General features: G+C 34.6%; 1 protein-coding gene across 1 annotated transcript; it reads right to left on the minus strand.

Annotated features, from left to right (window-relative positions):
* Window positions 1-2,897: 2,897 nt before the first annotated feature.
* On the minus strand, window positions 2,898-3,825 carry LOC114402069. The gene is made up of 2 exons (XM_028364608.1): window positions 3,289-3,825; window positions 2,898-2,996 (listed from the first exon to the last, which is right to left on the minus strand). Exons 1-2 carry the CDS (start codon window positions 3,823-3,825, stop codon window positions 2,898-2,900), a joined length of 636 nt encoding a protein of 211 aa, XP_028220409.1.
* Window positions 3,826-15,698: the final 11,873 nt, after the last annotated feature.

Raw genomic sequence — 15,698 nt, forward strand, 5'->3', positions numbered from 1 at the left:
CCTTTCCCAGAGAATTGCTAATGATCATCGGATTGGGTTCATTTTCTACTAAAAATACATACTTTAAATGATCTGGAAGAGTCTTCAACTCTACTTTAACCTTTTCAACTAGGCTATCCTTCTTTAACTCTTCAAAAACCATTCTTCTAGGAGGATTTTCTTCTACTCCCTCTAATTCTTCTAAACAAGTTTGCACTTCTTTCTCTTCCTCTGTAGTCAGACACTCCATGTTGTTAGTCAGTGCTTTCTTCAGTGGTGATTGCAGCACCATAGCTCTAGCTACCATGTCTATCTCATGCTCCACCTTTTCTACTTTAAAACAGGCCTTGTGGTCACTTGGGTGTTTCATGTAACGACCCGCCTCGTCGCTACGATATCAATACTCTATTATGAGATAATTTCAATTTTTATAAAAGAAATCCTTTAATTTTGCTTATGAAAATATAAGTAATTTTGTCACAACATACATTCACCAATCAACACGCCATTACTTAAGTGAATATACATAATTATATAGAAACAATAACTCGGTACACCTCATACACATAACGGAAATTAAAGTTGTTCATAAATATAATTAAAATCCAAGTTTTACATCTTTGATTCAATAAAATAAAACTTGAAAACCAACTACGGAAGAGTCGACTACAAAACACGACTCTCTCCTAAAATAATGCCAACGTCATCACGTCGGCTCGGCGACTCCTCACCAGAATCTTACTCCCTGCACCCTGCCACTGTCATTCTGCTCCCACGAACAATGTTCACGATCATCACAGGTATCAACCACATGATACAAAATTGCAAGGGTGAGTTCATTATAAAAAGAACCAATACCAATTCCAAATAACCACAATTAGCAAGAATTATAGGCAAACATTATGATTACACAACATTCATTATTCAACACTCACATCCAGCAATTATTCATCATCCACATTCAACAATTTCTCATCATCCATCCACGGATCCAATCAAGACTGCACAGAATGATGCATGCACCTGACTCAACTCTCAGATGCAATGTGGTACGTATCAACAACAACTAAATCTCAGAAAATAGCCTACGAGTGTCCACACGACATCCCCACTTAGGGAACCATGCAGAGTTCGTCAAGACCACCTGGTTGTGCAAGTAGCAACCCCTCTCCCATAGGTGATCAGCCTGGGAGCCCAAAGGAGTTCCCTACCAGGTGACAAGCCCCCTCAGTACAAAGTACACTCTGCCACAATTACTCTATTTCCTGGTCGTATGAACTATGAACATGGCTGTAAGCAGTGCCAAAGACCATGGACCAATTAAAGCGCCTAAACATCCCCTCAGAAATACTTAGATTCTTTAACCACGCTAGTCGCCCACGTCTAGGCCATCCGACAAGGTCAGTGCACTTACCCCCCATGACATACACTCCATACGATGTATGAACGTGGCCAAAAGCTAGTGCCAAAGACAAGGTCAGTGCACAGTGCCCCCCACGAACATACACAACATCCAACATATGAATGTGGAAAAAAGCTAGTGCCAAAGACAAAGTCAGTGCACAGTGCCCCCCACGAACATACACAACATCCAACATATGAACGTGGCCAAAAGCTAGTGCCAAAGACAAGGTTATTGCACAGTGTCCCCCATGAACATACACAACATACACATGCCAATGCATATCCAACATCAATCAACATTCCATATCCATATCATTCTCAACATAGACATCATCTCGTCTCAATGATGTTATCAACAACAATAACAACCTCATTTCATATTCACATAATCATTAACAATAACATCAATTCATGTTGACATAGTCTTATCAACAACGTCATCTCAAACCAATATCATCAAAATTATCAACATCACCACACATCGACTAAAATCATCATTAGCAACAGCAACAATAAATTGCATTCCACACATGCATGTTACTTTCATGCCTGAGGTTCACACTCCTCAGGTCTTCAACCAACACAAGTCACATAAAGACAACAATTTCATTCATCACAATAAATATATATAATGCATTTCATTCGTCAAAAACATAGTTTTTCCTGAAAACCAGCATGCATATCAATAACAGTTATATCGCATACCATTAGTTAAAAACATAATTTTCTTGAAAGAAAAACCAGCATACAATAGGGATAGGCAGATATCCTCATAGCTAGGTTCCCTGACCCTAACTATGGTGTTAAAACGGTAAATTTTATAATAAACTCCCCTCACCTAGTGTGAGCTACCCGCGGGTTCCTCGTCACATCACTTGGATATTTCTCTTTCGTCCTTGCTCTTCGATTCCTCGCAAGCCTCTACCATGCCAAAACGAAGGAGACTTAATATGGATTTCAGAAAACAAAGCTAATAACAATGCTCTGGGTCAAACACCCACGTCACTACATGAAAAGGCTGAGAGCATTTCGGGTTTTACAAAGGGACATCATTTGGAAATTACGACCACGCCAATGTGACTAGGGTTCAGTGTAGGTTATGGAAATAACATGCATTTCATGAAAGGATAACGTTTACAAAGTCTCTTTGCTCTAGGGTTTTTCAAAGGAAGCGTAAAACATGCAATGGTGGTTCCAAAGTCAGAAAAGATACAAAGACAGGATGAAACTAACGAGAAACAAGCATAGAACCATGGTTACCTTGAAGGAAAACGAAATGTCAGATTAGGGTTTTGTTCTCTACCGAAACCGCGAGCCAAGTTGGAAGATTCCGCTTCGGTTGAAGGGTTCCTCTCGGTGTGGGATTTCAACGGAGAACAATAGCGGTTTGTGGTGGCTAATGGTGGTTATGGATGATGGAGAAAGAGCTTGGGTCATTGTAAATGGCTTCGGAAGAAAGAAAGGAGAAGAAATGGCGATTTTCCTAAGCTACACGAAAGCAAAGGCTGAAATGCTCAAGTGAGAAATGCTCTCCGGAACAGAAACTTCGCGCACACTCCAGACATCTTCTCAAAGATCCCAATGATCAGATCATGACCAAGTGCCTTGTGAAGCTGCAAACCAAATTTCGAGAAGATCCAACGGTCAATGAAGGCTGAAAGGCGTTTTTACTGAGATAGCTTCATGTAGCTTCCTCAAGAAGCTTCATTAAGAGGCTTCCTCAAGAAGCTTCCTCGTGGCTTCTTTGAGAAGCTTTCTCAAGAGGCTTCTTTGAGAAGCTAACGCTTTACTACTAACACCCTTTTAATAACTAAACTCACCTCCTTGAAAATAATTACGGATAAAATAACACAACAAATATAATCAAGCATCAAACATAATTATTAATAATATATAGATATATACCAGGGTGTTACACTTCATAGCTTCAAATAGATTAAATGTAACTTTTTGATCATCCACGCTTATTTCCATTTTACCTTTCCCCATATCCACCACACAATTGGTGGTTAACATGAAGGGACGACCCAAAATCAATGGAATGTTAGTGTCCTCTTCAATGTCCATGACAACAAAATCTGTAGGGAAGGTGAATTGTTGCACCTTAACCAAAACATCTTCAATTACACCATAAGACCTTGTGATAGAACGATCTGCCAACTGCAATGTCATTCTTGTTGGCATAATTTCCAACTCTCCAATTCTCCTACACATGGAGAGAGACATCAAATTTATACTGGCTCCCAAATCAATGAGAGCTTTTCCAACTGACACTGCACCAATAGAGCAAGGGATTGTGACACTCCCTGGATCCTTGTATTTAGGTGGGAGGATTCTTTGAATCACAACACTACAGTTTCCTTCCACCACAATATTATCCCTGTGGATATATTTGCTCTTCTTGGTCAACATATCCTTTAGAAACTTGCAATAAAGTGGCATTTGTTGTAGGGCTTCTCCAAATGGGATAGTTATCTCCAATTTCTTGAAGATATCAAGAAAATGAGCAAAGTGTCGCTCCTTGTCTTTCTTAGACGATACCAAAGGATATGGTACTCTTCCTTGAGCATGGGACAACCTCTTTCTTCCTTTCTCTAGCTAGCTCACTCTTTGTCTTCCTTTCTCCCTTTTTTTCATTTTTTTCTTCTTTTTCTTTTTCTCTTTCATTTTCTTTTTCTTTTTCATCATTTATTTCTATCTCTCTCAATTGATATCCTTCTTTTTCCTTGTCATCCTCAGCTACTAGCTTTTGTTCTTCACTACCCCTCCCTTCATTCTCCACCATGATTGCCTTCTTGCCTCTGGTCATAATAGCTTTGCATTCTTCCTTTCGATTCTTTTCAGTGTTTACTCTTCTTGGTCAGCATATACTTTAGAAACTTGCAATAAAGTGGCATTTGTTGTAGGGCTTCTCCAAATGGGATAGTTATCTCCAATTTCTTAAAGATATCAAGAAAATGAGCAAAGTGTCGCTCCTTGTCTTTCTTAGACGATACCAAAGGATATGGTACTCTTCCTTGAGCATGGGACAACCTCTTTCTTCCTTTCTCTAGCTAGCTCACTCTTTGTCTTCCTTTCTCCCTTTTTTTCATTTTTTTCTTCTTTTTCTTTTTCTCTTTCATTTTCTTTTTCTTTTTCATCATTTATTTCTATCTCTCTCAACTGATGTCCTTCTTTTTCCTTGTCATCCTCAGCTACTAGCTTTTGTTCTTCATTACCCCTCCCTTCATTCTCCACCATGATTGCCTTCTTGCCTCTGGTCATAATAGCTTTGCATTCTTCCTTTCGATTCTTTTCAGTGTTTACTCTTCTTGGTCAGCATATACTTTAGAAACTTGCAATAAAGTGGCATTTGTTGTAGAGCTTCTCCAAATGGGATAGTTATCTCCAATTTCTTAAAGATATCAAGAAAATGAGCAAAGTGTCGCTCCTTGTCTTTCTTAGACGATACCAAAGGATATGGTACTCTTCCTTGAGCATGGGACAAACTCTTTCTTCCTTTCTTTAGCTAGCTCACTCTTTGTCTTCCTTTCTCCCTTTTTTTCATTTTCTTCTTCTTTTTCATCATTTATTTCTATCTCTCTCAACTGATCTCCTTCTTTTTCCTTGTCATTTTCAGCTACTAGCTCTTGTTCTTCACTACCCCTCCCTTCATTCTCCACCATGATTGCCTTCTTGCCTCTGGTCATAATAGCTTTGCATTCTTCCTTTGGATTCTTTTCAGTGTTAGCTCCAAAACTTCCAGAAGAATTCTCAGTTATTTGCTTGGCCAGCTGTCCTACTTGGATCTCCAGGTTCTTTATGGCAGATTTTGTGCTCTTATGATTCGACATAGTAACTTGCATGAATTGAGCCAAAGTCTCCTCCAGCTTGGTTGTCCTCTCATAAAGGCTATGCCCTTGATTTTGAGGCCTGTTGGATGGTCCACTTTGATCTTTGTTGAACTGGTTTCCTGGATGTGACCTCCATTGCCCTTGATTCTGATTAAAGTTAGAACCTTGCTGAAAGCCTGCAAATCCACTTGCATTAAAATTTAACTTGTGCTGATTTCCCATGTAGTTCACTTCTTATGCAGCCTCTTCAAGAGGTATACAACACCCAGACTCATGAGCTCTTCCTCATATGCTACAACCTGCAAAACAACTAGATGTGAAGGTTGAATCACTTGCAATTGATTAGGCAACTTACTCAGTGTTTCAGCCAATATCTCTAGCTGTTTAGCTAACAACTTGTTTTGTGCCAATAAAGCATCTTGTGAGGAAAGCTCTAACAGGCTTCTCTTTGTAGAAATGTAAGTCTAATCATGCAAGATGGCATGATCACTTGCAGCCATATTCTCAATAAGCTCCATAGCCTTTTCAGGGGTCTTCAATTTGATCTTCCCTCCAGCAGAAGCATCCAATAACTGCTTGGACTGTGACCTTAACCCATCTATAAAAATATTAAGCTGAATTGGTTCGGAGAATCCATGAGTTGGTGTTTTCCGCAACAAGCTACGGAATCTTTCAAGTGCTTCACTCAAAGATTCATCCAGGAACTGATGAAATGAAGAGATGGCTGCTTTTCCTTCAGCTGTTTTGGACTCGGAAAATACTTTTTCAAGAATTTTTATACCACCTCATCCCAAGTCTTCAAACTGTTTCCTTTAAATGAATGTAGCCACCTCTTGGCTTCTCTAGACAATGAAAAAGAGAACAAACTCAGCCTTATTGCATCCTTAGGCACATTGACAATTTTCACTGTATTACAGATTTCAAAGTATGTAGCCAAGTGTGCATATGGGTCTTCATTCGGCAAACCATGAAATAATTTTCCTTGAATCAACTGTATCAAGGAATAAGGGTATGTGATGTTGTGGGCTTGAACTTCCGGCCGCATAATGCTTGTGAAGAATTACAGCACGGTCGAGTTAGAATAATCTTCAAGAGTAACCCTCTGTGGTTGATCTTCAGCAATAATTGGGACTTCAGATGTACCTACTCCAGATTCTCTTAACTTTGGAAAAATCAAAGATTACTCAGATGATTGAGCTTCCTCCAGACCTAGTTGTGTTGTCCTTTCCTGCAGAATTCTTCTCCTTCTTGCCGTGTTGTTTCTCCTATAAGTGGCTTCTATCTCCAAATCTAATGGAGCTAAATCACCTGCAGAAGAGTTACCTCACATACAAGAAGCACTAAACAAAGCAACGGTCAACCAAATCAAGAGAAATATAAATTCTAACTAACTATTCACAAAATCAATGAAAGAATAAAGAATAAATGTCTACAAACTGAACTCTACTTTCTAAATGGAAAGAAGTTCCTCGGCAACGGCGCCAAAAACTTGTTTCACGGTTTACGATAAAGGCTTGTTCACTAAATAAATTAAATCGCAATGCTAATCAACAAGTGTACTGAGTCACACAAGTAATATAAAACGGTAAGAACCGAGTATCGAATCTCAGGGAACTTGTTTCATTCAGAAAATATGCATTCAATGAGCAAACATTTGTGTAAAGCAAGTAAATGATTATAAGGTGGTTTTTATCTATAACTCTAATTAACCACAAACTAAAGTATTGAAGAATAAGAGATAAAACTGATGAATAAAAATGTTGGGTCATTCTACTGAACCTATTTGATGTTACTAAGGATTTTTCTCTATTTAACGTTGTTCTAGTATTTTATGCTGAAAATAACTACCTAAACCACGATTCTTCAAGTGAATGGCCTAACTCTATTTAAACTTCGTTCTAGATCCCTCGTCGAACTTAGCCTAAATGAGTTGCATTAAGATTACGACATAAAATAAACTAAATCCCTGTACTCCATGTCCAGACATACAGTTCTCTAGCCTACTCTATTAAGTTCTAAGGATTTAAAACACTTTCCAATGCTAAAAATCCTAACTTTACACATAAATCGGTGATCAAGCCACAAGCATGTAGTTAAAAAACACAGATAGAAGCAATGAACACATACAAACAACTTCAAATAGATAGTAAGAGAGTGTTACATCAACTGTTCAACTGAAATCCCCAACAAGAGGCTTAGCCTTCCATTGCAAGGTAACAACTTTCAGCACCAAGAAGGGATTTTTGGAAGGGAAATAGAGTTTACAATTGGTGGGGATGTCTCCTCCACCTCTAGAAACCTAAAATCACTCCCAAAACCTAAAACTATCTTGAAGCTGAAGCTCTGACGTTCTAGCTTCTCCTCTTATTCTCTGTCTCTTTAGACTCTCTAGCCCCTTTCTTTTTTGCCCAACTTCAGTGTTTAAAAAAGCTCTTGAATGTTTCATATTTTGAAGGCTCGCTTAGCGCGGTTTGCTCGCTAAGTGCGAGTAAGTCAACTTTGGCATAGCAAGTTGGGCGTGCTAAGCGCGAGAAGGGACAAACTCCAGGCTGGGTGAGCTGGTGGCGTGCTGAGTGCGGAACCTTCTGACTGATCCTCTTCTAGGGTTTTCCAACGCGCTAAGCGAGCTGAGTGCCTCGCTTAGCGGATATCACTCACTAAGCATACATGCCTCGCTTAGCGAGACACCAGCAGCTAGCCTTCTCTTCAAATGGCCTGAAACTAAAGTTGATTCACATTAATTCACACAAAATTGGAATATCTACTGAGCATAATCAAACTAAACATGAAAATATGTACAAATCCTACAAAAAGAACCATAAATTAGGGGAAATATGCAAATTTAATGAAACTATTCAATACAAAAGTTAGTCGTAAATAACGACTAACAATGATATATATACCTTTCCATCCATAATTATCATTTCAAGATGCCTTTGCTTATCCTTGGGTTGCACAAACCAAAGATTAGTTATTTGTACCGCTAGCTTCAATGTTTCCTTTTCCCCATCTATTTCTTTGATTAGATCAAACTTGCATCCCATAGCCTTTAATTAGATCTATGAATAACAAAGAAAAAGCATCCCAATTTAGAATCTAAGATTTTCAAGATAGAGAAATTGAAAAAAAAGCATTCATAAGTTAGAGTAATGCAAAATATGAAACCTGACCAGAAAATTACTAAGTTTTTCATGTAAGCTTTCAACACAATTCTATCTTCCTCAACTTTAAACCCAATTCATAAAATTCATTTTCGATTGCACAATTGGATTACGCTTTAAGCTAGTTAACAGAAACACACAACTATACTCCATGTACATATATGCTTTGAGAAGTAAACATTTTATATTGCACTATGCTTTAACCTATATTTTATTTTTGAATCAACAGAAATTTCAAGTCACCTAAACATAACTTATAGAAATAAGAAAAAACTTGGATAACAATTTCAAGTCATCTAAGAAATATCAAGTCACCAATTTCAATTTGACAATAGCAACCATAGCCAGTATATACCAAATCAGAAAAACAAAAACCTTATAGCGTACCAAATTCAATTTGACAATAGCAACCATAGCCAGTACCAACATTGAATAAAACATAGCAAATAATTTCCTATTTCATTATTGCATTATGCTTTAAGCTTAGCATATATTCTTTGAGAAGTTAATAGAAACACAAAACCTAAACATAAATCTATAAGTGGAGACAAAAGAGATTTCAAGTCACCTAAACATGGCAACTTATTCTACCAAATCAGAAAAAGAAAAACTACAATTATAGAGTACCCAGTTTCAATTTGGCAGTAACAACCATAGCTAGTAACTACCAATTCAGAATAAGAAAAACCTTATAGATTACCAATTTCAATTTAGCATTAATAAAAAGACTCATTGGCTAATTTGGTTAAAGAAAGAAAAATAAAAAAGAGAGTATTCATCAAATTGAATTAGCCTCTACATTCAAATTTTCTCAATCCTAATCACAAATTTCATAATAGTCAAACATTGCAAGAAAAATGTAGTTTACTAGTGAACTGAAATTTTATTTCTATTAGTGGTTTGTATGGTGATTTGGTTTAGATAAAAAGCAAAAGAAAGCTTGGGTAAAGTCTCTTTCACCCCTTAATAGAAAGAAAAACCCAAATAAAAATGATGATCAAAAAGCAACTTAGAAAATAGGGATTTCAAACCCTAACAACATATAGAATGTATATTTCGTGGGATAAAAAACACTCGCTTGTTATGAGATCACTTACCCCTACATTAGATAGAAAAACCAACCTTAAAACCTAATCTTAAAAAAAATGGAACTAAAAGAAATTTGTGGGAATCCCTTACCCAAATTGCACCCCAAAGCAAAGATCTCTCATCTATGGTTTATCATCGAAAGCTAGTTGATAATTGCCTTAATTACTTAACCACATGTTTCATAAGGCAATTAATCTAATTTTAGGGAAATGTTTTACTCATTTTTATCTTAGTTTGGTAAATATTAAATTTCTAGTTTAGATTTAGTTTCTTGGGTTTCATCTAATATGTTTTGACTACTTTTTGTGGAAGTGGAATGGAAAGTGGAAAAAATTTAGAGTTAATTTTTGAAGAAAAAGCAAACTTTGATGTAGCTAAGCCGAGAAATGGAGTTTGATCTAAAATCTGAGTGCAAGCAAAATGGTCTTTTTATAAGATGAAACTAAATTTTGGAGTTGAGCTAGATTATGTTCTCTTACTCAAAATGTTTTTCACTTTCGTTGAGCTTAGCTAAGCTAGAATTTTGAGCTTAGCTAAAAGTCACTAAAATTAAAATCTTTTGCTCTTGTATATATAGGGCTTGGCTGTCATTTAGGAAGGGGGTACTTCATTTGGCACAAGTGCATGACCCCATTGAGAGGGGAAGCCTTTTTTGGGCTCCATTCTTCATCTTCTTCCTCCCTCCATGTATTTTGGTCTTACCCATGGAAATGGGTAGCTAGATCTCTCCATTGGCGGGGTTAAATTGTAATTAAATCTTACTTTCATGTATTTCTTTTGAAATATATATATATATATATATATATATATATATATATATATATATATATATTCTTCTTGTTCTTCAATGTTAGTTTTTAATGCTTGTTATTGGAAAATACTTTCATAACTTGATTTTGGGATGAGATTGTAATTGAAAAATGCTCTCTTTATCTTGAATTAAGGTAAAATGAACAATAAACCTCGAAGTTAGGAATAGGATAAGAGTTATTGGTTATCTTTGCATTATTAAGCTTAAAGCAAGTTCCTTTATAAAATGTGCAAGGGATTGAAATTTAATGGAGGAACTTTGGTCTTTTCACCTAAAGAATTAGGGATTGGAATACCATTTTGGAACTATGACTAACATTAACATTAAATCTCAAGTTAGGTATTACGTTTTAGTGTAAGGAGAGTTTGGTTCAGTGCAATCCAATCTTGACAATCACTTTGTTATTTGAAAACTCCCTTGTTTTAAGCTTTGTTTTTACTAAAAAACCACAAAAAAGTATTTTAATTACTTTGCCTTGTTTTATTTTTAACTTACTCAAAATCAACTAAAGTTCATGTTTTACTGTTTTCTTGTGATATTTGTTAGATTAGATAGTGATTTCGTGAAATTTGTCCAATATTACACAAGTCTCTAAGGAAACGATACTTGGACTTCCAATTTACTACTTGTCCGGTTTGATATGCTTGCCAAAGAAACATTAGCACCATTTTTTAGGTACCCGTTTTGCATGAAATCAAGATAAAGAAGGAAAAGGGAGGTTCCTACCTTTTGACACACGATTTTGGTTAAGTTGCATCTGATCTCTTAGCTCACAGTTTTGTTTGATGAGATAGAGAAGGTGTTAAACAAGTGGTCTCAATAACTTAAGAGGGGGGTGAATTAAGTTTCAAAATTTTCCCCTAACAAATTTTAATTCTCTCTTTAAATGATATATGTAGACTTAATATGCAGAAGAAGAAGCAATGAATAATTTAATTGATGCTCTTTAAATGCATAAGACAAAATTAAATTGCAATAATGTAAATGAGATAAGGGAAGAGAGAATTACAAACTCAGTTTATACTGGTTTGACCACTTCCTGTGCCTACGTCCAGTCCTCAAGCAACCCACTTGAAATTTCCACTATCTTTGTAAATTCATTTACAACTTCTGAACCACCTATGAATACTTTTCCTTTGTGTTCAGAAAAACTCACAAACCAAGAGACTCACTGCCTCTTGATCACAATAATTTTTTTCTTTTTGAAGTACAAAAGTTTCTCTCTCTTTTAGAAAAGTATAATACAAATTGAAGAACTTAGAATAATCCTTAATTGATTTGCAAGTGTTTGGCCAAAAGTTTGTTTTTGAGAGAACAAGACAATAAAGTTCTAAAAAACTCTCTTCAAACTTTCGCAGATAAGTCACATATTTATAGGCTCTTGGTGGTTTTCCAAAAACTTATGAAGGGATGTGACTTTTCAGAGTAACTTTTAAAATTTCAAAGTTCAAATTTCAAATTTCAAATTTTAAACTTTCTGAAAAAGCTTTTTAAAATAATTTTGCTTCTGGTAATTTGATTACAATGTCTGGTAATCGATTGCTAGTGGAAAATGTCTTTTTCGGAAAATGTTAAAAATATTTTAAAACCTTTTTATAATCAATTTAAAAACTATGTTGTGAGGTCAAACATTTGCAATCACTAAGAGACTCTTTTAACAAAGATAGACTAAGACTTAGCTTTCTTCTTGTACTTTGTTTTCTTGGTCTTGATTTGGACTTGAAATAAAACTTGTATTGTTTTTGTTTTGACATCATCAAAACCTTCATACATATACATTCACAGAAGGAACAAAGATTTTCTATCTCATGACACACCCATCTTGTCAAACAGAGAAATGAAACTCTATATTATCATAACAATAGAAATAATTTATTTTCTCGAGAACATAAATATCTACTTTATTTTCTTTTCTAAAATTGTAAAAGAAAAAAGAGAATAGAAAAACACCTTTTTCCTTATGTGACATCTCTGTCAAACTCAAGTCAAAATCCTTCATCAAGACCCTCACTTTTTCTTGATACATTTTTCAATGTGGTTTATAGTTAGGAGGCAAGCCATATGGTGGGAAGGAATGCTTGCCTCCTAACTAAGAGATAAATTCCATGGAACATAATGGTGTTTGGGACCTTGTAGAATTGTCAAAGGGTTGTAAGAGAGTTGATTGTAAGTGGGTCTTCAAGATTAAACGTGACTCTCATGGCAACCTTAAACATTACAAGGCTAGACTTGTTGATAAGGGGTTTACTCAGAAAGATGACATTGATTATAAAAAACATTTTCATTGGTCTCACAAAAGGATTCTTTCAGGATTATCATGACATTAGTAGCCCATTATGACTTGGAGTTACATTAGATGGATATGAAAATTTCCTTTCTTAATGGAGATTTAGAGGAGAATATTTATATAGACCAACCAATGGGGTTCTTAGTTGAAGGAAAGGAACACATGGGTGAAAATTAAAGAAATCAATATATAGTCTTAAGCAAGTTTCCTGCCAATGATATTTGAAGTTTAATAATACCATTGTTTCCTTTGGATTTAAGGAAAATACTGTTGATTGGTGTATATATTTGAAAGTCAGTGGGAGTAAGGTTTTTTTTTTTAATTTTGTATGTTGATGATATCTTACTTGCAACTAATGATCTTGGTCTTCTACATGAGACTGAGAAGTTTCTCTCTAGCAACTTTGAAATAAAAGATATGGGTGAGGCAAGCTATGTGATAAGGATAGAAATATTCCAAAATAGATCACAAAGATTGTTAGACTTGTCTCAGAAAGCATATATCAATAAAGTATTAGAGAGATTCACGATGGAAAAGTGCTCAGCATCACCCGTTCCAATTTAGAAAAGAGACAAATTTAGTCTCGCACAATGTCTTAGAAATGATTTGGAACGAAAACAAATGGAAGTAATTCCGTATGCATCAATTGTTGTTGCATCTACCATGGAAGCTAAATTTATAGCATGTTTTGATACCACAATTCAGGCTACTTGGTTGCAAAACTTTATTTTAGGGCTTGGGATTGTTGATAGTATTGCTAGGCACTTGAAAATGTATTGTAATAACTCTGCACCAGTATTTTTTCTCTAAGAACGACAAATACTCTAAGGGTACTAAGCGTATGGAATTGAAGTACTTTATTGTGAAGGAAGAAGTTCAGAAACAAAGAGTATCAATATAACATATTAGCACTAATCTTATGATAGTTGATCCTTTGACAAAAGGATTACCACTCAAGACATTTATAGAACATGTTGAAAGTATGAACATTATTGTTATTGATGATCATTTAGTGTAATTTACCTTATGCATTTTTATTGACACTTTGAGCTCATTTATGATATGTTTCTGATTACTTTGCATGCATATTTGTATTAGAGTAATGTTAAGAAGTTTTATCTTAAATAAAGACATTATGTTGTACTAATCATGTACTCCTAACTAATGGTCATTTTAAGGAGAAGACTAATTTGTAGTACATGGAAGAGACTATGTCAATGAAGTAATATAGAACCGTCATGACTCGAATTGGTTCCTATTCTTAATCATGAAATTATGATGTACCTAATGTATAGAACAATTTAGTTATTTTAATGCTTATTATGTTAGTTTAATCTATTTATTTATTTAGTCCATAATGTTTGGTAATATCACATGAGTCAAGTGGGAGAATGTTAAAATTAATGTCTCATGTGAGACGTATGTGACTTATGTAGGGACTAACAAATAATTAATAATTAATAACTAAATGGTAATTTGGTTAAATATGAGAAGTTTTTAGAGACAATGACTACTTGATGGAAATAGTGATTATAAAGGGGTTAATATCCACTAATGAGAAACAAGATCCTCTTTTTAGTAAAAAAGTGTTCTTTCTAACTCTTAGTTATCATGAATGTAGAGAGACAAAAAGAATAATCAAGGAAATAAAATATTGTTTCTCTCATCTTTCAAGGAATTAAAGTGTACCGAAAAAAAGTCTCACCATAGAGAAAAATATGCATTGTTTATCTATTATTGATGAGAATCGTATGTTTTAAGATCTATTAATTATCTATAATTGCCAATTCAAGAAACTCTTAAGTTTTACAAATGTGGGAGAAGAAGTAGTTGGCTGTGGAGAAAAAGAAGGGCAAGGAGTGGATCAGGACTTGAAATAATTGACTGCGGTGAAAGAGGAGTAGATCTGGAAAGCTTGGTTGCGGAGAGAGAAGACTCAGATTTTTTAAAAAAAATTAATAATTGTTTATTGTTTTAAAATATTTTTTTAATAATTTTAATATATTTATTGTTATTATTTTTTCCGGTAAACAACCTGTTATTATAGGCAATTTTTTTATTCCTCACCGTTGCCCATGATAACCAATCTTCCCCGTAGCCGCATCCCACTTCTTTGCTACCTGACTCCTTATGAATTTCACATGTTGTGTATGAGTAGTATTTTTTACTTGTTAATTTTACACAAAATGCATGGACAGTATTTTACTTTTAGATGATTTTTTTTACACTGTTTGCAACGTTTATATAATCAACATTGTTTTTTATATCAATTTTTAATATATAAATAATTGAAATAACACTCTAATTTTAACTAACTTTCATAATACTAGTTAATCTTATCTAAAATTCATTCATATATTGTAAAATTCAAATTAAAAGTGTTATACACGCTTAATAGTATTCGTTTTGAGTATTAGACTCTATTATTAGAAAATTCTTCCACGGTAGTTTCTCTTTGGGGGGTTTCCCCATTTATTTCATAAAATAAAATAAAAAGAACTTCTTACACGGTAGAAAGAAAATAAGAGAAATCACAATATGTCCATACTTATAATTCTCAATTGCCTCTGCCCAAAAAAAAATCTCAATTGCCCCCACATGTCTTAATATGTAGCTACTTTAATTGAACTGCTAAAAGAGACTCTTTTTATTTTTGACATTGTTGAATTCTCTAACGATTTAGATTGACTATTCATATTTTGGGTTGTTCAAAAAAGAAACAAACTATTCATATTTTGGGATGAGTTTTTTTCTTTTTAAGGAATTTTGGGTTAAGTTAATAACTGTATTATTACCACTGTTACTTGATTCATATTCATCTAATGCAACTATTATCATGATTCCAGATAAATTATTTGCATGCCGGAAACAATTAAGAATGGAAAAAGTTTGGCCAAATTGTAGTTTCTGTCGGCATAAAAAAATTGTAGTTTCTGTTATTTTTTAATCGTGAAACCAAGTTTGTTTTGGACAGAACAACAAACAAAGTTAACAAAGATAGAAAATATCTAACAACATAGATCAAATCTTGCAATTTTTACATAACAAGATAAAATCATTGAAGTTGCATATAGTATAGATATCTACTAGTAATTAAACCAAAATAAAATATTCTAAAACTAGTATATGCAATC

This window comes from Glycine soja, chromosome 20, assembly GCF_004193775.1.
Source record: "Glycine soja cultivar W05 chromosome 20, ASM419377v2, whole genome shotgun sequence".
NCBI classification, from domain to species: domain Eukaryota; kingdom Viridiplantae; phylum Streptophyta; class Magnoliopsida; order Fabales; family Fabaceae; genus Glycine; species Glycine soja.